Source organism: Onychostruthus taczanowskii, unplaced genomic scaffold, assembly GCF_017590055.1.
Source record: "Onychostruthus taczanowskii isolate IOZ18803 unplaced genomic scaffold, ASM1759005v1 scaffold25, whole genome shotgun sequence".
Lineage (NCBI taxonomy): Eukaryota > Metazoa > Chordata > Aves > Passeriformes > Passeridae > Onychostruthus > Onychostruthus taczanowskii.
In genome coordinates this window covers 8,951,999-8,973,944 of record NW_024499796.1, presented here as the reverse complement: position 1 = coordinate 8,973,944, position 21,946 = coordinate 8,951,999, and the positions used below count along the sequence as shown (strand labels likewise).

Genomic DNA, 21,946 nt, shown 5'->3' with positions numbered 1-21,946 from the left:
TCAGCTCTGGGTGAGGTGGTTTTGTGCAGGAGAAACGCTGTGCCAGGGACATCCCCTGTGTGGGGTTTGCCCACCCCTGCCCAGCTCCAGCCTTGGGTCTTCTGCTGCTTCTCTGCTGGCTGGGGATGAGGGTTTGAGCCAGAAATCTGAGCAGGCTGAGGCTGGAGGTGTCAGGATGGTCTGTGCCAGACCTGGCCCCTGCGCTGCTCTCTCTGAGCTGGGGCCACCAGTGTCACTTGGTGAGGGAGGGCAGGACCAGCATGGCTGGGGAAGCCTTTGTGGAGATCTGAAACAGAATCTGGGGGATCTGACATGTTTTGCTCATGGAGCTCTTGGTATTTGATGTGTTTTGCTGTGCTGGGCTGGGCAGCCCTGGCTGGGATGTGTTTTTGGGGTGTCTCTGCGTGGAGGGCACTGGGCTTTGTTGTGGGTTGGAGCTGTTTGCTGGCAGCCTGCTGGTCTGTGCCCGTGCTGGAGCATCTCCCAGCCTTGGGGTCCAAGCACCCAGCCCTCCCCTGGGTCTGTGCCCGCTGTCCCCAGGGAGGGCTGAGCACCAGCTCTCCTGCCAGCCGTGGCTGTTCTTCCCTTGGCTCTTCTGTCAGGCCACTGCTGACTCTTCTGGGCATTTCTCTGGGGGATGCTGAGGATGTTTTCAGGCAGGGATCGGGCAGGGGGCTCAGTGCTGGGCTCAGCTATGGGGGCAATATGCAAATGCAGGGATCCTGGTGATCAGGACACGATCCCAAATCCTGGTGATAGCTCAGGGAGCGACAGCCACCATCCCTCACTTTGAGCAGAGGCATTCCTCAGCATGGCTAATTCCTCTCCGGGCTGCAGAGTCGGGGCCTGAGCCTGACTCCTTTTCCTGCCCTGGAGCTGCTGGAACTGCCCCAAAGTGCTGGGAGGGCCCCAAGCTCTGCTCATCCTCCTGGCCTTGTGGCCTCTCCTCTGCAGGGACAGCAGTGACATGGCCGTGTCCCAGCCAGGGCTCAGCCCTGAGCTCCCTCCAGCTTGCAGAAGTGATTGTGGCTGTTTCTGTGGTGCCCATCTCTCAAAGCCCAGGCCTGCAGAAAGGATTTGCCCTGTGGGCACGGGGCAATGCCAGCCCCCAGCTGGGTGCTGGGGGGAGCAGGCTGAGGTTTGGAAGGGCTGAGCTCTCCTCCCACAGCCCTGGGGAGCCGCCAGCACCGCTGAGGATCTCGGTGCCCTACATAGCCCTGACAGGCAGACACGATCCTCACCTAAGGATGCCACGCTCAGCACTCGCACTTGGGCTGCTGCTCTGCTTATTTTAGGATCCTCATCCCCATCAGGTCCCATCAGGGCACAGGGATTGGCATGTTCCTCCCTCAGGGGAGACTTTCCTGCTTGCTGTAAGTGTGGCACCCCTCTGAGAGGGCCGTGAGGGTCTGTGGCACACCAGGGTCTCACATCCCACCTCCAAACTTGCCCACAGTCCTTCCCCCACAAGGATCAGTCACTTGGCAGGACTGCAGGAACTCGTTTAGCTCATTAGCAAGGGCAGGGAGCTGTGTGTCAGAGCAGCCTGAGCATCTGCAGGGCCTTTTTGGCAGTGCCTGCTCTCTCCATCAACTATGTAGCCAGGTGGGAGGAGCCTCTTCTTCCAAGAAACAATCACTAGGAAAAGAGGGAATGGCCTCAATTGTGCCAGGGGAGATTTAAGTTGAATTTGGGGCAACATTTCTTTACTAAAAGGTTTGTCCAGCCCTGGCATAGGTGGAGTCCCCATGCCTGGAGGGGTCTGAATGATGTGTTGTTGTGGTTGTGGGGACATGGCTCAGTGGTGGGCTTGGCAGGGGGTAAGGTTTGATGATGGATTTGATGACCTTAGAGGTCCTTTCCAACCTCAGTGAATCTGTGGCTGATTCTGGGAGAGGCACAGCTTTCTGGAAGGTAACTAAAGGCCAGGCTGGACACTGGGCTGGGAACAGCCAGTCCGGCTGCAGCGAGCACTGCTGCGGCTCTGGCACAGCGCCTGCTGCTTCCCAAACTTTCCGTGTTTCAGCTGGGATATGGCTTTTGCACAGGAATGCCAAGGAAAAATACTCCTGTGATAAAAGCAGCAGCACCCCAGGGAGGCAGCTGGGCCCGCTCTCGCTGAGCTCTCAGCCTGTGAGGATGCTCCAGTGCCAGCCCCAACACCGCCCGTCCCTGTGGCACCTCTGCAGCTGCTGGTGGCTTTTCCAGGTGCCCACCAGCACAGCTGGCTGAGTTCCTCCCCACCAGGGGTGCTGAGGCTCAAGTCCTTTCGCTGGGGTCATCCCTTCTCCATCCACAGAGAGGGGGGGAGCTGCCCTTCACTCCCCTCTCGCAGGGCTTTGTGAGCAGCGTGCGTCTTCCTCTCACTTTCCCCTTCCTTGTTCCTTCTCCCCCTCTTTACTTTCTTTTTTCATCTCCTCCCATCTGTCCTTCTCACATCAGGCTATTTTGGGCTGAGTTTCTCACTGTCAGTATGGTAGGAACCGTGGTGCAGCTCCTGTCTCTAGAGCATGAACACTGCTCTGGGAAGCCTCCCCAGGCTCTTACCTTGCTTGGCTCATCTTCACCCCCCTGCCTTGACCCTGCCTTGAAGGCATTTCCAGATCAGGGTGAAAAGGCATTAAATCCTTCCCAGAGCCAGGGAAAAAAGTTATCAGATTTAATACCTTTCCACCTTGGTCTTGAAATGCCTCTGAGCCTTGCAAGTGGTTATTAAAGCAGCCTGAAGCCAGGAGCAGTGTTGGCAGGTCATTACTTGTGTCTGCAACTTCCAGAGGCTTCAAGTCATGGCATGAATGTTGTTGTTTGTTTGTTTGGAAAGGATGGCTGTAAATTGAATAGGAAATGCACCACCAGAAGTGAATTTTTAATGCTCTTCATTTACCAAAAATTCAGGAGACAGTGGTGTAAGGAGCAGAGTTTGCTGGAACAGGTCCCGGTGTGAGCTGGGCTGAGCTGCTGCTGTGCTGTGCTCCTCTCTCCCTCTGAGCATCCTGGAGCACTTGGAACACAGGACAGCATTTAGCCTCAAAATATCTGCATGAGGCACAGGAGCTAAATGCCACCCAGGTCCTGCAGTGCCCTGGCAGACCTGGAGGAGAGCTGGGGCTTGGGGCTGGCTGCCTTCCCCCCTGGAGAGAAGGAAGCTGGTTCTGCTGGCTCAGTTCTTGGTCTGCTGGAGCCCAGGGGTGTTGTGCACACCCCTGCCCAGCTCAGGGGGGCCCTGCCTTTGCTGGGAGGAGCTGGAGCCAGAGCTGAGGAGGCAGGATGAGGTGGAAGGTGCTGCTCAGCCGAGGAGCTGCCTCCAGCATGGGTGGGCAGGTGATTGCTCTCTCTTTTACATAAGCAAGCTTTATTATGGCTTTGTTCTAATAATAAATGTGCCTTTGTCTCCTCACCTTCTAATAAAGCCTTCCCCTTTTGTCAGGGGCTGTAGCTTGAAAGGTGGGGGCAGACCTGTCTCTGGAGCAGCCAAGATGTTCCTTCCCCCTCTGCTCCTCTCCTTTCTCCCACCCTTCCCTGCTCTGCTCCTCTCCTTTCTCCCACCCTTCCCTGTTCTGCTCCTCTCCTTTCTCCCACCCTTCCCTGCACTGCTCCTCTGTCCAGAGGTGTTGCTTGTGCCAGCCAGCAGCCTGGCATGGTGGTTGGATGCTTGGCAGCACTGAGGAACCTCAGCTTGCCCTGTGTGGGCACAGCTCTGCTCTCCCAGCCCCTGGACCCTGCAGGGGGGTGAGGGTCCTTTGGCTGCCTGTGCTGTCTTTGTTTTCCATGGGAATGAGACGAGCTGAGGTTTGTCTGCTCTCACAGAGCCAGATCTGGATGAAATAAAAAGGTCAATTTGAAGTAGATTATCTAAAACACATTAAAAGCCAGTGTAACCTTTCTGACTCCATTAAGTGGCTTAGGTTCTGTATATCGTAAATCACTGTTAAAGTGTTTTTGGGATCTGGAAAATGGCTGTTTTCCAGATGAGATTTGGAATGATTTTTAGTTTTCTTAGAGAAATCTCCATATTTCCTCAGCAGTTGGGCTGTTGGTGAGAATTTGGATGCCTGGTGGGAAGAAGGAGAGGTTTCAGTGGGATACCTCAAATCACTTCTTGCTTCTGTGACCAGCACAACAAAGTTCATTCATTTGGGAGCCAAAAGCACCTTTTTGTAACCAAAAAAGAGGTTATTTTATTGCATGTGTTTTAACCACCACACAGAGTAGCCAGAACCTTGGGGAGGTTTACATCTGTCCATGATTTTGGAATCCCTTTTGTCTGTGATGCCTCCATGTGAGTGAGGTGTTTATTGTCCTGCTGAGCCCATGGATTTGGGGGAAGGAATCTTGGGAATCTCCCTGGCTCAGTTCTCCAGAACCGTCCTGTCCTGCAGGACCCCCTGACCTGTGTGGTTTTGTGCCTTTGCTGTTTGGCTTTCAGGAGGGCTGCTCTGCAGCTGGAATTAGCTCCTGTTCCCCCACCCTTCCCGGCTGCCAGCTGGCACCAGATTAGGAGAAAACCAAATCATTTGCTGATTCTTTGCCCATAAACATCTCTGCGAGGCAGGAAAGGCCACTGCTCAAAGCAAAGGCAGGCCAGGGGCCCGAGCAGCCCCTGCTGCTAACGTGGGATAATCCAATTGAGGTGCAGGGAAATTGCCAGCTCAGGCTCCTTCCCCAGGCTCTGCAGCTGCAGAGAACCCGGGCTGCTGGGCAGGAATAAATGTCAGGGCTGCTCCAAGGCACAGCTCACCTGGAGAGCCACCCCAGGGCTTGTCCCTGCAGTGAGAGGTGCCACAAGAGCCCACTTTGGTGGGAATTAACTTAACGATCCAGGAGAAAGCTGGAAATGAGCAGGGAAGAGGGGGAAATGGCAGGAGGGAGCAGGGCAGGAGCTGAGCCCAGAGAAGAAAAGACTATGGGGAGATCCTACAGCAGCCTCCAGTAAAAGGGGCTCCAAAAGAGCTGGAGAAGGACTTTGGATAGGGGCCTGGAGTGCCAGGACAAGGAGGAAAGGCTTAAAAGTGACAGAAAACAGGGATGGGGAGATCCTACAGCAGCCTCCAGTAAAAGGGGCTCCAAAAGAGCTGGAGAAGGACTTTGGATAGGGGCCTGGAGTGCCAGGACAAGGGGGAATGGCTTAAAAGTGACAGAAAACAGGGCTAGATTAAATATGGGGGAGAAATCCTTCCTGTGAGGGTGGGGAGGCCCTGGCACAGGGTGCCCCATCCCTGGGAGTGTCCAAGGTCAGATTGGACAGGGCTTGGAGCAACCTGGGTTAGGAGAAGGAGCAATGAGCTCCTCCCCAGGCTCTACACAGAGCAGAGCCCAGGAGTAGGTGCAAAATAAATCCTGTCCCAGGGAGGCTGCTCCTCGTAGCTGAGGGATGGATCAGCTTCCTTTTGGCTCGCATTCCTGCTGAAATGTGAATTTATTGCTTTTATTTAGTTTGAACTGTGCTGGAGTGCTGCAGACTTGTAAAGCAAAAGCAAAATGCAAGAAAAATCTTTATGGTCTGCAGTGGCCCCCTTGGCTGTGATGATATTTCTCGGTGTCCCTGGCTTGCAGTAAATCAGGAGAGGAGAGAGGACACTGCTGGAACAGGGAAGGGCTCAGGCTCAGTTAAAGATGGGGACCCAGAGCCATTCCTGGGTGTCTTGGTGACAGCATCATTTTCACAAGGGGATTTTTTGCTTTGCAGCCTGAATTGCTGTGTTTGATAGCCCTGTGCTGTCTGTCTGTCTGTCTGTGGGATGTACAGTACATGAGCACAGGCCCTTTGCCTCTCACCCTCTCTTTTTCTCTGTGTTCTTCCTCCCCTTGCCTTGAACCCTTCATCACCCCCATTGTTCCTCTGTTATTTGATTTGATTTTTGGTTTATTTTTTACTCTGTTTTCTTTCCCTTTCTCTGGTCATCACTCGTGTCTGTAAAACCAGCCCAGGAGAGGCACAGTGCTGACTCCTGAAAGCACCAAGCCCTCAAAGTCCAATTTCCCTGCACCAGGTGTGACACTGATTGGAGGCAGAGCAGCGAGGCAGTTTGTGAGAATCATTTAAAAAATAAAAGGCATAAAACAGCCGTGAAACCTGATTTTATCCACGGAGCCGAGTCCTTGAAGGGGCTGTAATTGGCGGAGCCAGCAGAGCATCACTGGGAGCTGAGCAGGGACACATCCCAGGCATGGTGTGACCTCGGATGAGCACTTGGGTGGCCTCCGGTCCCTGTGGTGCTGGTGCTGCTGGTGGGACATCCCTGGTGGGGACATCCTCGGTGGGATATTCCTGGTGGGGGCATCCTCAGTGGGACATCCTCGGTGGGATATTCCTGGTGGGACAGCCCCAGTAGGGAAGGCCCCGGTGGGCCAGCGCTGGCAGGGACATTCCTGGTGGGCCAGCCCTGGTGGCACAGCCATGGTGGCACAGCCCCGGTGTGATACTCCTTGTGGTACATCCCCAGTGGAGACAAGCCCCGGTGTGCCAGCCCCAGTGTGACATTCCTGGTGGCACATCCCCGGTGTGACATCCCCAGTGCCACATCCCCAGTGTGCCATCCCCGGTGTGCCATCATGGTGTGCCAGGTTGGGCCGGGCCCTGCGCTCCCTCATGCTCTGCTCCCCTCATGCTCTGTGCTCCCCTCACTCTCCGTGCTCCCCTCATGCTCCCCTCATGCCCTGTGCTCCCCTCACGCCCTGCGTTCCCTCATGCCCTGTGCTCCCGGTGTGCCATCATGGTGTGCCAGGTTGGGCCGGGCCCTGCGCTCCCTCATGCTCTGCTCCCCTCATGCTCTGTGCTCCCCTCACTCTCCGTGCTCCCCTCATGCTCCCCTCATGCCCTGTGCTCCCCTCACGCCCTGCGTTCCCTCATGCCCTGTGCTCCCCTCACGCCTTGTGCTCCCCTCACGCCTTGCGCTCCCCTCACGCCCTGAGCTCCCTCACGCCCTGCGTTCCCTCATGCCCTGTGCTCCCCTCACGCCTTGCATTCCCCTGACGCTCTGTGCTCCCCTCACGCCCTGCGCTCCCTCATGCCCTGAGCTCCCTCACGCCTTGCACTCCCCTAACGCTCTGTGCTCCCCTCACGGTCTGTGCTGCTCTCGCTCTTAGGCCTCACGCCGAGGATTTCAGCGTGGATTCCTCCTTCTCACAGTAAGTCCTCCGCCTGTGTTTCCCGGTGCCCCAGGGAGGGACAAGGGACCCCGGCGTGCCCTGGGGAAGAGCCGATCCTGCTCACCCTCGGAATTTGGGCTGTTTGGTGCACGTGATGAGCTGGGTGTTTTGGGCAGTGAGTGCTGAGAGCAGTGCTTAACCTTGGCTCTAATCACTGTGGGTTAAAGTGGATGGTCCATCCATGGAAGTGTTCCAGGCCAGGATGGATGGGGTTTGGCACGTCCTGCTCTAGTGGAGTTGGTTTTTGGTTTTTGGTCTAGTGGAATTGTCCCTGCCCATGGCTGCAACCAGGTGACCTTTGAAGGTCCCTTCCAACCCCAACAAGCCCGTGGTTCCACGATGATCCTGCTTTTAGGGGAAGCCAATAAGCACAAGATTTCTCCTTTACTGCTATGGGCATCCAGGAATTCTGTATGGGAGCAGCAAATCCTTCAGCAATTCCCACGGTGGAGAGGATTCTCTGTTCCCAGGGACAGACAAGTTGTGTTGAGTCTAGAACTGGCCAAACACCAGTGCACCCACTAGAATGTACTTATTTCTTACTGTGAGATAGGATTAGGAGGAAGGCAAAGCAGGCTCAAAACTTTAAAAGGGTATAAAGAAAACTTCATTAACAGTAACTAAAAGAATGGATAATAAGAATAAGTTTATTGAGGAAGAAATGATAGCAGCAAATCAGCAATTATCCATTAACGATGAGCTCCATGCACAGCCCTAATTAAACCATGCAGATTCATCAGCACAAACAATTACAGGAGCAGACTCATGAGTGTCGGTCTCCAGTGTTGCAAAACAAATAGGCCAAAGGGAGCACAGCCTGTCATCCATTGCTGCTTCCCTTTTGGGGTTTTAATCTTTACTAGAAGTATAATTATTTTATTGAGGAGCAAGTGGTGCCACTGCCCAGCCATGAGAACCATCCAAACCTTGGATGGGAGATGCTGTCTCATCCTGGAAGTGTCCAAGGCCAGGATGGACAGGGTTTGGAGCACCCTGGGCTAGTGGAAAGTGTCCCTGCCCACGGCAGGGTGTGGAACAGGATGAACTTTAAGGTTCCTCCAGCCCAAAGTATTTTATTTTCTAAAACTTGAAGCCCTGAGCATGTTCCTGTTTCCTCCAGTGTTTGGTTTGATGCCTGGAAATGAGCTCTGCAGCTGCTGAACACAGTTGGAGAGGGATTACAGCTGCCTTCAGGGAATGAGAAATCGATAAAACTCCCATTTCCATTGCAATGTCCTCCCTAATAAAACATTATATATGTATAAAAGAGCTAAAAGTCAAGCAGGAGATTTTTGTTACATTTCTTCAGGCCCACAGAGCCCTTCCTGCAGTCTGTGCCAGCCCCTGTCCCACTGGCACACCAGGATGAGTTCAGGGCATGGTGAGAGATAAGTGGCCCTGGGGGCCAAACCTACTCTTGGGCAGGGTTTTTCCCTGTAGTGACTGCTTGGAATTTGCTTTTCATCCCCCAGAAATACAACTGCAGCATTACTGCTGGAGCCAGGATGACATTACCTGCACCCAGCTGGGTTTAATTTGCTGCAGAGTAGTTGGCAATATCAATTCTTTCTTTGGGCAAAAAAAAAAAAAAAAAAAAAGAAATCACACTCCATAATAAAACAGGAGGGTTTTTTTCTGATTGATTCCCATGGTAAATGCAGGAAACCTTGCAGAAATGAGTCCTTGGGCTTGAGGGGCAAGATGTGCCACAGCATCCTGGCTCCCTGGGCAGTGTTTATTGATGTGGGACTGGATTCTGCTGGTCCTGGTCTGGGGTGAGCCTCAGCAGAGAAATCATTCCTGGTGCTGCAGGGGCCAGGAGGGGCAGCTGCCTTTTGTGTCAGGGTTGTGGCAGTGCCATGGTGGCTGTGACAGTGCCACCATGACTGTGGTGGTACCATGCTGACTCTCACAGTGCCATGGTGGCTGTGATGGTGACACATTGGCTGTGACAGTGCCACCATGACTGTGGTGGTACCATGCTGACTCTGACAGTGCCATGGTGGCTGTGATAGTGGCATAGTTGTGGCTGTGATGGTGACACATTGGCTGTGACAGTGCCACCATGACTGTGGTGATACCATGGTGACTCTGACAGTGCCACGGTGGCTGTGATGGTGACACACTGGCTGTGACAGTGCCACCATGACTGTGGTGATACCATGGTGACTCTGACAGTGCCACGGTGGCTGTGATGGTGGCACGGTGGCTGTGCCATAGTGGATGTGACACTGCCTGTCCCAGGCTGCTGTGGGACCTGCTGAGCACCTCGGGGCTGGGTGCTGCTGGGATCCCTGAGGATCATCTGGGATTCCGGGATGAGGGGGAGAGCAGCTTCAGTGCTGCACCTACTAAGGGATGTGGGATCAGAAAATTCACTGAAAGTGGGCAGATTTGTCCTGATTGCAATACCTGGCATTATGGACCCTGCTGTGGTGTCCCCAGTGCTGATTGGGATCCCTGAGGATCATCTGGGATTCCGGGGTGAGGGGGAGAGCAGCTTCAGTGCTGCACCTACTAAGGGATGTGGGATCAGAAAATTCACTGAAAGTGGGCAGATTTGCCCTGTTTGCAATACCTGGCCTTATGGACCATGCTAGCCCTGCTGTGGTGTCCCCAGCGCTGTCCTGTACCCCCTCAGCACCTGAAATCCCCCCTGAGAGAGATCCCCCCTCTCCCCTCCATGCTCAGCAGCATTGGCAGAGGGGCTGTGCCCCCAGAGCAGGCACAGGCAGCCCCAGCTCCCCGTCCCTCCCTGGCTGTTTTGTGCTCTCTTGTTCAAAACGTGCCCCAGATTCCCCGGAGGAGCTGCCGCAGTGGGAGAACTCCGCGGTGCTCCGTGGTGCCCTGAGAATCCGAGACTGCAGAGCCCTGGCAGGAGGGTTGAACCCAAGCATCCCCCGTCCGGTGAGGGAGCAGCGTGGCAGGAGAAGCCCCTGGAGCCGATCCTGCCCCGGTTTGAAGCCGTTCCTCCTGCTCTGAGTAATTGTTCAATTACCGCGAATCGAATCGAGCGCGGGGGCAGCTCGCTGCTGTGGCTGCCTTTGGCAGGCGCCCAGCCTGTCTGTGTGCACACAGCTGCATGGCAATTCCCATTCCTGTCCTCAAACCCCGCTCTGGGAGCTCGTCTGGGCAGGGCTGGAGCTGTCCCGTCCTCTGCTCACCCGGGATGGATGGAGGATGGCAAACACAAGGCGCGCAGCTCGCCCCGTGGCACCTGGCTCGCTGAAGATTCTGTGTCCAAACACCCATCAACATCATGAAAATCGTGGGGAAAAAGGAAAAATACCCCAAAGGGAATCAGGAGGGCTGGAGCTGCCTGGGTATTTCATCAGCAGGTAGCTGAGGCCCAGCCTGGCATGTTTTGTGGGTTATTTGGGAAGAATTTTGGCTCTGCTCCGGTTCCAGCTGGCACCGGCTGCTCCTGGTGTTGAGTAGGGCTGGAGGCAGCCTGGCCATGGCACGGTGCCCTCAGAGCATCCTGCACAGCCTCCTCGGGCTGTTGGGAGAGGAAATGCTGCAGACCTGCACTGCCAGCCCTGCTCCTCACCTTCCTCTCAGCTGTGTCTGGTACCCACAGCCCGTCCCCAGGGAGCCCAGCTGGGCCAGCAGCACATTTCTGTGACTCCAGCGTGGCTGCAGCCACACTTTCTGAGTGTTTGATCCATGTGGGTTTGCATGGAGGGTGCAGAGCTGTCAGCTGAGCTGAGCTGGAGTGAAGGGGTGAAGTGGGGTCTTACTTTGGCTGCCTTGGCAGAGGTGGGTGCTGGCACCCACCAGATTGCAGAGATTTCTGGGGTTTTGCTGGTTTGTTAGGTACTTTACTCCCCCAAAGAAAAATTCAGAAGAGTCTTATTTGCATCCTGTTAAATGATGGGAGAAATTCCTTGAGAAGCTTCCTGGGACAAGAAATCCCTGTATGGGTTCATATTTTTTGTGTTTTCTTCCTTTTTGAGAGAACTGTCCCAGCTCTGGGGAAATGGAAAGGATGGAGCAGGGGCTGTGCCCCTCAGTGTCTGTTTGAATGCTGGTGGGCTGTGATGTGCTCCTCCTGCCCTTTCATCCTGCACTTTTCTATTGTGAACAAACTATTGTGTCTTTTTTTGGGAACTCATCATCTTACAACAAATTGCCTCTAATCTTAGATTAATAAAGTACAATAAATAACCAAGCGAAGAAAACGAAGTCACTCAGGCATTATGAAGTGCATAATAGCAGTAATTACACTTCCAAGAAGAGGGCTGTAACTAAACTTGTAAGAGGATTGTTGTTTGCATGGCCTGGGGAGGTTCAGTGGGGGCAAGGTGGGGGAGCTGTGGAGCTGGGGACACTTGGAGTGGCCTAGGATGGGCTGGCACCAGGATGCTCCAGGTGGGAAGAATGCCCAGCCATGGCAGCAGGAGGGGACACTGAGCACCCCATCCTGGCTGAGCTGCTGCGAAGGCAGAGCTGTCACAGTGTGTTTTGGGGTGGTAATCATGCAGTCAGAGTTTTGCTTGATTCTTATTCCCAGTTAACTTCCTGACAATGAAATGAAAGGGTATGTTTTACGTGATGTCATCTCCTTCCCTCGGCTGGAAATGGAGTAGGAGCTTTGATACTTTGGGATGGTGCTGCTGCCTGGGAAGAGCCATCCTTCTTTCAGCTGTGGGGTGTTGGATTCACCTGCAGAGTGGGACCCCCACAAAGATCTGGGGCTCAGCCTTGGAAGGTTGTCTGCACAGGAACGTGTTCCCTCCACATCCTTTTATTTCTTCATCTCTCTGCAGTGTTAAACACCCTGTTCCCCCCCAGTCAAGACATGGCTTTTTGGTTGCTTTATTGTTTTCCCAGTGTTCCTTCTTCCTGCAGCCATCAGGATGGATGAATACATGGGCCACTTTATCATAAAGAGTTAGATCTAATCATTTAGTCCTTTTATCCATCAGCAATTACAGTCATTGTCTCGAGGTGGGCCACAGCTCTGCAGATCAGTGAACCATCTGTCTGATGGCACAGATTTATTCAGCTGTTTGTTGCTTTGATACGAGACAAATGTCTGGCAGAGGAATCGTGCTCCCTGAAGTCTCCGGCTCCTCAAGGCTCTCAATCCTCAGGGACTCTGATGAATGGGGTGCTCAGCGCTGCTGTCGGAGCTGTAAGCCAGTTCCCAGCACTTCCTGGCCATTTTTAATAAGGAGAAGGAGCAATTATCTTGTGTGCAGCACTGTGAGCAGTTGTGACAGCTGATTTATGCCCTGGCACAGAAAAATGATTTGCCGAGTCTGGCTGTGGAAACTATTAATTTTAGCAGGTGTAAAGGCTGGGCTCTGAGGCTCTGCATTAACACTGTTTGCTCCTCAAGCATCGTGCTGATGAGCCAGGGCTTGTAAATTCTCCTGCTCTCTCCCTGCAGTGGGGTCTGGGGTTGTCCCTTCTCGTGGTGACCTGAACCAGGTGTGGTGCAGGGCCCCTCTGGCCACCTCCCCACCCCTTAGGCCAGCTGGGGTGGAGCCCAGGATGAATGTCTCATAAAACCCCTTCCCAATTTGCTGCCTGATCAGCTGGGCATGAATGTTTGGTAAATATTCATCGCTCCGTGTCAGAGCGAGGAGCAGCTGCTCCCCAGTAAATCAGGATCTGGTCGGATCTGGCACCTGTGGGATGGAGAGGGATGGCAGTGACTGTCACCGGGAATTTGCTGCCCTTGGTCTGTGCCTGAGCTGGATTGACGAGGGCTCGGTGACCTCTTGCAAGCAGTCAGAAAAGGAGCAATGACAGCAGCGCTTCCTTGGGCTTGCTGAAAGCAGCGAGTGGGGGAATTCAGGGCACTGAGCTCCTTTGTGTGCTGGCCAGGGAGGAGCAGAGTTTGCCTTGCTCGATCTAAAGCCGAGGCAGGAGGAGCCGCTGGCGTTTCCCCGGCACTCAGCAGGAGCAGCGCGATTTAGGGTGATGAATAATGGCTTTACAAAGGGCTGCGGGCGATTATAAAGTGCCATGAAAGCTGAGATGGGCTGGGACAGCTTTACCCACACAGCCTCCATGCAGATCCCAGCCCCTGCTGCCATCCCTGCCCCAGGGAGGTTTTCTCCCATCCCTGGAATGTGAGGCTGGCAGGGGGCTGCGGATGGGGAGGCAGGAGAAGCCAAGGAAGGTGGAATGGGTCTTTCCAGACTCACCTGCTGCTCCTCCCTGCCTGATGCTGTGAAGTGCCCTGGCAGGTGATGCTCTGCCCTGGCACTGTCCCCTGGTGCCACCCCCGGTGGCCCTGGATGGCAGGGGATGTTTGGGGTTGGTTGTCAGCTCCTGGGTTTTTCTGGAATGACCAAGAGTGGTATCTTAGCAACAAAGGGAAATTTTCTCCGTTTACAATGGAATTGTTTTTTACAGCTTCCATGCTGAGTGTTTCTCCACCCCAGGCAGAGGCAGGGCACGTACAGAGCCAGGACATTGGGGACACTGGGGACATTGAGAACATTGGGGACATTGTCCTCAACAGCTCCTGCTCTGCTGGAGCAGACAGTCGGGGAGAGGCAGCTCCAGAACTGCTGCTTTTCGGGAGGTTTTGGACATTGTGAAATGTGTAAAGGGAGAAGTGTGTGGCTCTGCTGTCAGCTGGTTGTGTGTGAACCTCAGCCAAGCCCCGGTCCCCAGCAGGGGTGGCCCTAAGGGTCACATCAGCTGCTCTGGTGGTCCCTGGGCTCGGTTGGGACTGCGGGGACAGCCGGGAGCCCATGGCCGAGCCTGGGTCACTCTGGGGTGTCAGTGGGGTCACCCAGCGGGGCTGGGGGGACAGGGGGGCTCCTGGGGGCTCCTGCCCTGCCACCCCACTGACAGCCCCGCTGGGCACTTTCCCCGCAGGGTGCAGGTGGAATTCTACGTGAATGAAAACACCTTCAAGGAGCGGCTGAAGCTCTTCTTCATCAAGAACCAGCGCTCGAGTGAGTGCTCCGGGAGAGCCGAGCCCAGCCCGAGCCGGGAGAGCTGCACTCCGTCCTTGGCATGAGAAGCCATTGCCATCTGCTGGTGGCCTTGTCCCCGTGTGTCCGCAGCCCCTCCTGGCTCCTTTGCTGGGTGTTGGCCGGCTTGGTTTGGGGGATGCTCTGCATGGGGAGGAGAGGATGCCTTCTGCCACCTCTGCTCCCCGAGGACAGCCACAGCGTGACAAACAGCTGTGGCAAGCTGGCTGGGAGCAGGGCGGTGTCAGGGAGCCAATGTCCCCGTCACAAAGCTGGCTGTGCCTCCCTGAGGCTGTGGGGACAGCCAGGGCAGGCTGTGAGTTACCCTCTCCTGCTCCGGCCATGGGGATTGTTCTCCACTTGACTAATGGTGTTTTTATTTTCTTCCTCTGAGATATCATTAGCTGTCTGGAGGGGGCCTGCTCGTTAATTTATAAATTTGCCTTTTCTTCTCCTGCCTCCATCCTGTTGTCTTGTTAAAAAGCTGGAGTGCAGCACAACAGGGTGCCCACGGGGAAGTTTTTAATGAAAATGTGATGAATTTCTCACTTGTAACCTGAGTAACAACCCCATGAACTGGCTGGGGAGGCAGAGTGGATAAAGCAGCAGCTTTTCCTCACCATCCCTGCTCCTGCAAGGTGCTTGTGATGTGGTCAGTGCTGCTCTGGTACTTTTAAATGGATCCCTGCTAATGAGGGGGATACACTCCAGCAGCTCCTTGTTTGTCTCTCACATCTTTTGGAGTCAGCAAGGAGCTGACTCATGGTTATTTATCTCTGTGTTGATCTCCTGTGTCTGTGACACTGGGCAGGAGATGGAGCTGGGCAAACCTAGGCAGTGCTGCTGCCCTGGGGCTCCTGCAGCTCCCTGGGGGATCAGAGGGTTCCTGAGCTGTGGCGCTGGGCTGTGGGGCTGCCCAGCATGCACAGGACACCCTGGGGTGCTTGGGATCTGTGGGATGCTCAGGATGCCCAGGAATGCTGCCCCATCCCTGCTGCCCTCCACCACAGGCCTGAGGATCCGGCTCTTCAACTTCTCCCTGAAGCTGCTGACGTGCCTGCTGTACATCGTGCGTGTCCTGCTGGACAACCCCGAGGAGGGCATCGGCTGGTGAGTGCCCCAGCTGCCCACCAGGGCTCACTGTGCCTGTGCCATGTGTCAGGATGGGTTTTCTCCCCCAGCTGCCCACCAGGCTCTGTGCCTGTGCCACATGTCAGGATGGGTTTTCTCCCCCAGCTGCCCACCAGGATCACTGTGCCTGTGCCATGTCTCAGGATGGGTTTTCTCCCCCAGCTGCCCACCAGGCTCACTGTTCCTGTGCCACATGTCAGGATGGGTTTTCTCCCCCAGCTGCCCACCAGGGCTCACTGTGCCTGTGCCATGTGTCAGGATGGTTTTCTCCCCCAGCTGCCCACCAGGCTCACTGTGCCTGTGCCATGTCTCAGGATGGGTTTTCTCCCCCAGCTGTTTGAATTGGTGATTTAATGAAACTTCCCAGGTTGGAGGCCCCTGCTCAAACCCCCTGGATGGGTGTGAGGGCATCTACTGGCCCTGAGCAGAGCATGGTGGAAAAATTCAGGTCATGTTCATTTCCAAATTCTGTCTGCCTCTGTCAGGGGCTCAGCGTGGCCTTCAGGCACAGGTGAGAGCTCAGCCGCTCCAGGGCATCACCATGCAAATGTTTTCTGAAGGCTGACACCCTTGAAGACATTAACACTAAATCCCATTTAAGCATTTGAGAGGGAAATACGGTGTGCTGTGTGGATCCTTGAGGTGATGGATGATTCCACACATCAGCTTTGTGCTGGGTTTCAGTGTAATCTTATTTTTAATGTGTCCTTGCTTCGTTTAGCTCATGTACAATGTGATTTTTTTTTTCCCCAAGAGCTTGGATAATTGTTGATTTGATTTTCTCCTTGTAAAAGCTGCAGAATACCAAGCACATCTGCACATTCTGAAAGTGCTTTCAGACCTGTGAGAATGAAGCAGGGCACGGATGCTCATCCTTGAGAGGTTTAGCACAGCTGCAGCTCAGGGAATTCCATCTGGCCAGCAGGAGCACATCCCTCACAGCAGGGCAGGGACAGCTCAGCTCGGTGCTGCCTGCCTGGCAGGGTGCTGGGGGCCCAGCCAGCCTCGTCCCAGAAGCTGCAGCTCAGCAATTTTTGCTAATTGTAACCTGGTAATTCCCAGTTCCCAGCTCCCTGCAGCCCTGTGCTCTGCACTGTGCCAGGGGAAATCAGCATTTCACAGCATCTCTGGCAGGGGCTGAAGCACCTGAGGGGTTTTGTCCTCCAGCAATGAGATGTTCAAGGCTGCCTGGGGGAGACTTTTCCTGTGCAAAGCCCTGGCTATAGGAATCAGGGTGTCTGGATCCATGGAAATGCTGTCCAGTGATCACAGGGGGTCAATCCCAGCATCCCTGTCCCCCACTGACTGCTTTTCCCTGCTTTCTCCCCCAGCTGGGAATGCGAAAAGCAGAATTACACAACGTTCAACCAGTCCACCAACATCAACTGGTGAGTGGGACCTGCTCCAGCTCTCTGGGTCAGCTCTGCCAGGCTCTGGGAGCAGAGGGGTGGAGGTGGCTGCTGCTGGCAGCTGCCTGAGGCTGCATCTTGATCATGGGGCTGCTCGAGGGATGTGGAGCAGCATCCCAGAACAAATCCATTGGCAAGTGGCAGTGGCTGCACACTTAGGAATGGCTGATTTCCAGGGCAGGGGCTGCTGGAGCAAACTGCAGGAGGGAGCAGCAGCTCCTGAGTCAGGGATGGCCTCGGGTTTGCATTTGGGGGGGTGAAACTCTGACAGCTGAGCCACAGCTCCGGGTTTCTTTGCAGGTCCCACATCTTTTGGGTGGACAGAAAAACCCCTCTGTGGGCCGTGCAGGTGAGCAGCCCTTGCTGGGTGTGCAGGAGCCCAGAGGGGCTGGGCTGGGAGCTCTGCCCTGCCTGTGACACCCCCAGGGGCTCCCTGGGGAAGGGGGGGCTCGGCGAGCTCCGATCCGCTGCCAACACCTGGAGAGAGCCCTGGGAGCCCCCCGTGTGTGTCCCTGCAGGTCAGCATCGCCCTCATCAGCTTCCTGGAGACCATGCTGCTCACCTATCTCAGCTACAAGGTGAGAGCCCCAGCCAGGAGGGCTCAGCCTCCTCTACCTTCTGCAGGAATTGATTTCTCCCACATATCCTGGGGGATGTTTGTCTGGCCGCTGTCTCAGCCAGCTCTGGATGTTTTCCTTTTTCATTTCCCCTCGGGCTGCTGGAAAAGTGTTGTGCAGAGCAGAATCTCTTCTTTTTGTGCTTTCTCAGAAATTCAGGCCTGTTTAATGCAGGCTCGCTGTTGGTAGTGTCAGGCTGACACATCCCAGATTTCCTGAGCTCGGCAGGGTGACTCCTGCTCGTGCCCTGCTGCCTCCAGAGCGAGTGGCAGCACTCCAAGCCAGACAGGGAGAGGCACAAGCTGACTCCTTTGGACCAAAGCCACCTAAAATGACCAGAAAAAGTGACCTTGACAAATGGCATCTTCTCAGGGACCAGGGGAGGGCTGGCAGCAGAGACTCAGACCTTGCGTCACCCCTGCTCTGAGTGCCAGCGATCTGTAGCTGTCACTGTCACTCTCCATCCCTGCATGAAGTGTTGTTGTCCCCCAGCTCTGGGTGGCAGCAGTGACAGACAGAGGGATGTAGTGGCTGTGGAGAAGAGTTTGGGAATGTTTCCTGCTCCCAGAGTGTCTGCCACCACCACTGCACCTCTCCTGTACTGTATTTCCCTCATCCAGCAGGGTCTGTGGCAGAGTGGGATCACTTAAATTGTCCTCTGGGAAGTTTCTAAGGTTATCTAATTCTTCTTTGGTTTTAATTCCTCAGGGGAACATCTGGGAACAGATTTTTCGCATTTCCTTCATCCTGGAGATGATCAACACGGTGCCGTTCATCATCACGGTGAGTGTGTCCCGGTGACATTTGGAAACAGCTCTAAGTGTAGTAAGTTCCGTGTTTTGGTGGTGAAATAAAAACAAATGGGTTTCTGGCCAAGTGGTATTTAAGGCTGGCAGGAAATTTTCCCTTCAATATTTGACAATATAATGACTTTCTCTGGGGTGTTATCCCAAAACCCATCCTCCTTTTCCAGCTGCTCTGCTGCAGCCAGGGAAACAGGGCCGTGTTTGGTGGCAGCTTCTACTCATCTTGGATTGGGATCCTTCCACACAGGGAGGATTGGCTGCTTATGGCTCTATTTTTTAAAAGAACATGGATTTTTCTGCAAATAACCCTTGCTTTTGTAGATATTCTGGCCTCCTTTACGGAATTTGTTCATTCCCGTGTTTCTCAACTGCTGGCTGGCCAAGTATGCCCTGGAGAACATGATTGTGAGTGGTCCCTTTTGTCCCACTCCTCAGGGATGTGGAGGGCTGCAGGACTGGGAGGGGACCCTTGGCTGCCCCCAGCTCTGGGGCAGGATTTGGAGCTTGGTGTGAGCAGGCTGGGGATGCCAGGCTGGGGATGCCAGTCTGTGACCAGGAATCCCTCAGAGTCCAAACCACAGTGACCACAGGGGTGGTCAAGGGTGAGGTGTTCCAGCCATTCCCCTGTTCCCACCAGAGCTGTCTCTCAGATCCCAGACCTGCTGGTGGGAATGCACATCCCATTCACTGGGGAGGGCACTGCTGGAGCCAGCAAGGCAGCAGTTGGTGCTTGGAGGGGATTTTCCCCCAGGCTCTGTGAGCTGGTGGGAGCCCTCCCCTGTGTCCCCAGAACGATCTGCACCGAGCCATCCAAAGGACGCAGTCAGCAATGTTCAACCAGGTGCTCATCCTCATCTGCACCCTCCTGTGCCTCGTTTTCACGGGGTGAGTGCTGTTCTCCAGTTCTCTAAACCCCCTTCCTGATCCTGGGAATCCAGCTGTGCCCACCCTGGGAGTCCAGCTGTGCCCACCCTGGGAGTCCAGCTGTGCCCATCTGGAGCAGCTGGCAGAGCTGGGCTCCAGCAGGGCTAACACCTTCCCCTGATTGCTCCATCCCACACTGAGCACTGTGGGGGGGTTTCTGAGTCAAACTCCTGATCTTGCCTCATTCTAGAGTTTTAACAGGAAGTTTTTAGTGAGGGTGAGGGTGTTGTCGGAGGCAGCTGGGGGTTGTGGACACAAGAGCAGGGACAGCAGCTTCCCCCAGGGATAGGTGAGGGATGGCTCATTCACCAGGGATGGTTCATTCACCAGAACCCATCTCACTCCCAGGCTCCAGCTTTTCCTCCCCCACACATCACAGCTCCTGAGGTCATTTGTGTAATTGGCCACTGGGCTCCTGCTAATTAACTGGGCCCTTTCCCTGCCATTGCCAACATCAAGGGTGTTCTTTTGGGCAGGGGAGCAGAGCTCATCACTGGCTATTTAGCTCTGAATTAGGCTTTGAATTCTCTTCTGGCTCACTTGGTCTGGGTTTGAGGCATATTAAACCATTAAGTTGCTGAATGGAGAGGAAATGAGGCTTTTAGGCTCATGAGTTTTTGGCAATAAAGATGCTCTGATGTGGATGACTAATGCTATTTCAGAGCTCAGTGGTGCTCCCAGCCCTGCTGCTGGATGAGTTTGGGGAAAGGGGGGTACAATTTGGGCCCAGGAAGTTTTGGGTGACACTTGTGTCCAGCAGGATGGCTTTGAGCTGCATGTTTGTGGGGTTCTGCTGCAGGGCCGGCCCCTGCCCTGATAGGGCTTTTCCCTTCCAGGACCTGCGGCATCCAGCATTTAGAAAGAGCAGGTGAGAAGCTCTCCCTCTTCAAGTCCTTCTATTTCTGCATCGTCACCTTTTCCACCGTGGGCTACGGAGATGTGACACCAAAGATTTGGCCTTCCCAGCTCCTCGTGGTGATCATGATCTGCGTGGCCCTGGTGGTGCTGCCGCTCCAGGTGAGACCTGCACAGCTGAGGGTGGGGAGGGGCTCCCAGCCCACCCCAGGGCAGCCCTGCCCGTGGGGACATCAGCTCCGTGCCCTCTGCAGTTCGAGGAGCTCGTCTACCTGTGGATGGAGCGGCAGAAGTCGGGCGGGAATTACAGCCGGCACCGCGCGCAGACGGAGAAACACGTGGTGCTGTGCGTCAGCTCCCTCAAGATCGACCTCCTCATGGACTTCCTCAACGAGTTCTATGCCCACCCACGCCTGCAGGTGAGCCCCAGGCTGTGCTCACATGCTGCTGGGTTGTTTGGAGCCTCGCTGGCCCGCGGGATCCCCACCCACCCACGGTGGTCTCCCTCCTGCAGGATTACTACGTGGTGATCCTGTGCCCAACAGAGATGGACATCCAGGTGCGGCGCGTGCTGCAGATCCCCCTGTGGTCCCAGAGGGTGATCTACCTCCAGGGCTCTGCGCTCAAGGATCAGGACCTCATGAGAGCCAAGTGAGGAGGGGGACACCCTGCACGTCCCAGCAAGGAGTGTCACCCCAGCTGTGTCCCCCTGTGCCTTTGCTGGGTCTGGGGGGCTGGCAGTGGCCTGGCTGGGGTGGGCAGTGCCCAGCCTTGTGGGCCCTGCAGTTCATGGGGTGGCTGCTCTCTCCTGGCAGGATGGACAATGGAGAAGCTTGCTTCATTCTCAGCAGCCGAAACGAGGTGGACAGAACAGCAGCGGTGAGTCCAGCCAGGGGTGGGGAAGGGGCATTTTTAAGGCAGAAGGGACTGGGGTGGTGTTGATATCACTGTGCCCAGCAAAAGAGGGTTTTGGGAAGGGGCTGGTTGCCAATGAGAGCCTTGGGGATGGCACAGAGACATGCAGCAGCACACTGCTGGCTGAGCCCCTGTGGGCTCCCCTTCCTTCTGCTGGTTTCCCATCAGTGCTGGGTTTCAGGGAGCACCATGGGCAGCAGGAGCTCTTGCTGTATATCTGCAGGGTGGCTGGGTGCTTTGCAGTTCATCTCAGGTGTAGAAACCTTGGGGAAAAGAAACAATCAGTCAAGCAGCTCTTGTTGCTCTTGTCCCTGTCCAGGACCACCAGACCATCCTGAGAGCCTGGGCTGTCAAAGACTTTGCTCCAAACTGTCCTCTCTACGTTCAGATCTTAAAGCCAGAAAATAAATTTCATGTCAAGTTTGCCGGTGAGTTTGAGCAGCTGCACAGCAGCTCTTGGTCAGCTGAGAGCCCTCCTGGACTGGCAGGAGGAGGAAACACCCAGTGCCCAACACCACCCCAAAATGACCCCATTCCCAGGCACTGCCAGCCAGGGAACCCATCTGTCCCCTTCCCCTCTGTGATGGTCCCCTCTGCCTTTCAGATCACGTTGTGTGTGAGGAGGAGTGCAAGTATGCCATGCTGGCACTGAACTGTGTCTGTCCTGCCACCTCCACCCTCATCACGCTGCTGGTGCACACCTCCCGTGGCCAGTGAGTGTGTCCCTTGCTGTCCCTTGTTGTCCCTTGCTGTCCCTGCCCGTCCCTGCCCTCCCCTACCCCTGTCCTCCCCTGGAGGGTGGCAGAACTGAGGTCTCTGAGCTCAGGGGAGAGGGTGGGGTCTGGGATGGCTCTGGGGAGCACAGTGGGGTCTGGGGAGCACAGTGGGGTCTGGGACCCCCCTCCAGGTCATGAGCAAAAGCCCATATTGTAAGTGCCGTTGGGCTGGGCAATGCCAACTTTCCAGAGACTGGAGATAAAAATACCTTTGTATTGGCATGGTGCTGCTGGCAGGAAGGTGAATTCAAAGCACAAGCAACCCCAGACCCCGCAGGGTTTTTTGGTGGGTTTGTATCCAGCATGGGTGGAAGGAGCTCTGCCAGCACAGGAGAGCAGTGGTGTGTGCTCTGCACTCCTTGGCCAGTGAGAAATATCTGAATTTTGGGTAAAGTGCCATCAAAACAGTTACAAAACATCCTTGCC

General features: G+C 55.1%; 1 protein-coding gene across 1 annotated transcript in view; it reads left to right on the top strand.

Annotated features, from left to right (window-relative positions):
* Positions 1-21,946, top strand: part of KCNT1 (potassium sodium-activated channel subfamily T member 1) — a 79,993-nt gene that overhangs the window by 42,894 nt on the left and 15,153 nt on the right. The window contains exons 3-16 of the mRNA XM_041406876.1: positions 13,990-14,069; positions 15,098-15,197; positions 16,550-16,606; positions 16,928-16,976; positions 17,146-17,205; positions 17,953-18,027; positions 18,372-18,455; positions 18,841-18,935; positions 19,811-19,991; positions 20,084-20,248; positions 20,344-20,480; positions 20,645-20,708; positions 21,064-21,172; positions 21,349-21,457. Of these exons, the coding sequence (XP_041262810.1) occupies positions 13,990-14,069; positions 15,098-15,197; positions 16,550-16,606; positions 16,928-16,976; positions 17,146-17,205; positions 17,953-18,027; positions 18,372-18,455; positions 18,841-18,935; positions 19,811-19,991; positions 20,084-20,248; positions 20,344-20,480; positions 20,645-20,708; positions 21,064-21,172; positions 21,349-21,457 (1,365 nt within the window). The remainder of the gene's footprint in view (positions 1-13,989; positions 14,070-15,097; positions 15,198-16,549; positions 16,607-16,927; positions 16,977-17,145; positions 17,206-17,952; positions 18,028-18,371; positions 18,456-18,840; positions 18,936-19,810; positions 19,992-20,083; positions 20,249-20,343; positions 20,481-20,644; positions 20,709-21,063; positions 21,173-21,348; positions 21,458-21,946) is intronic.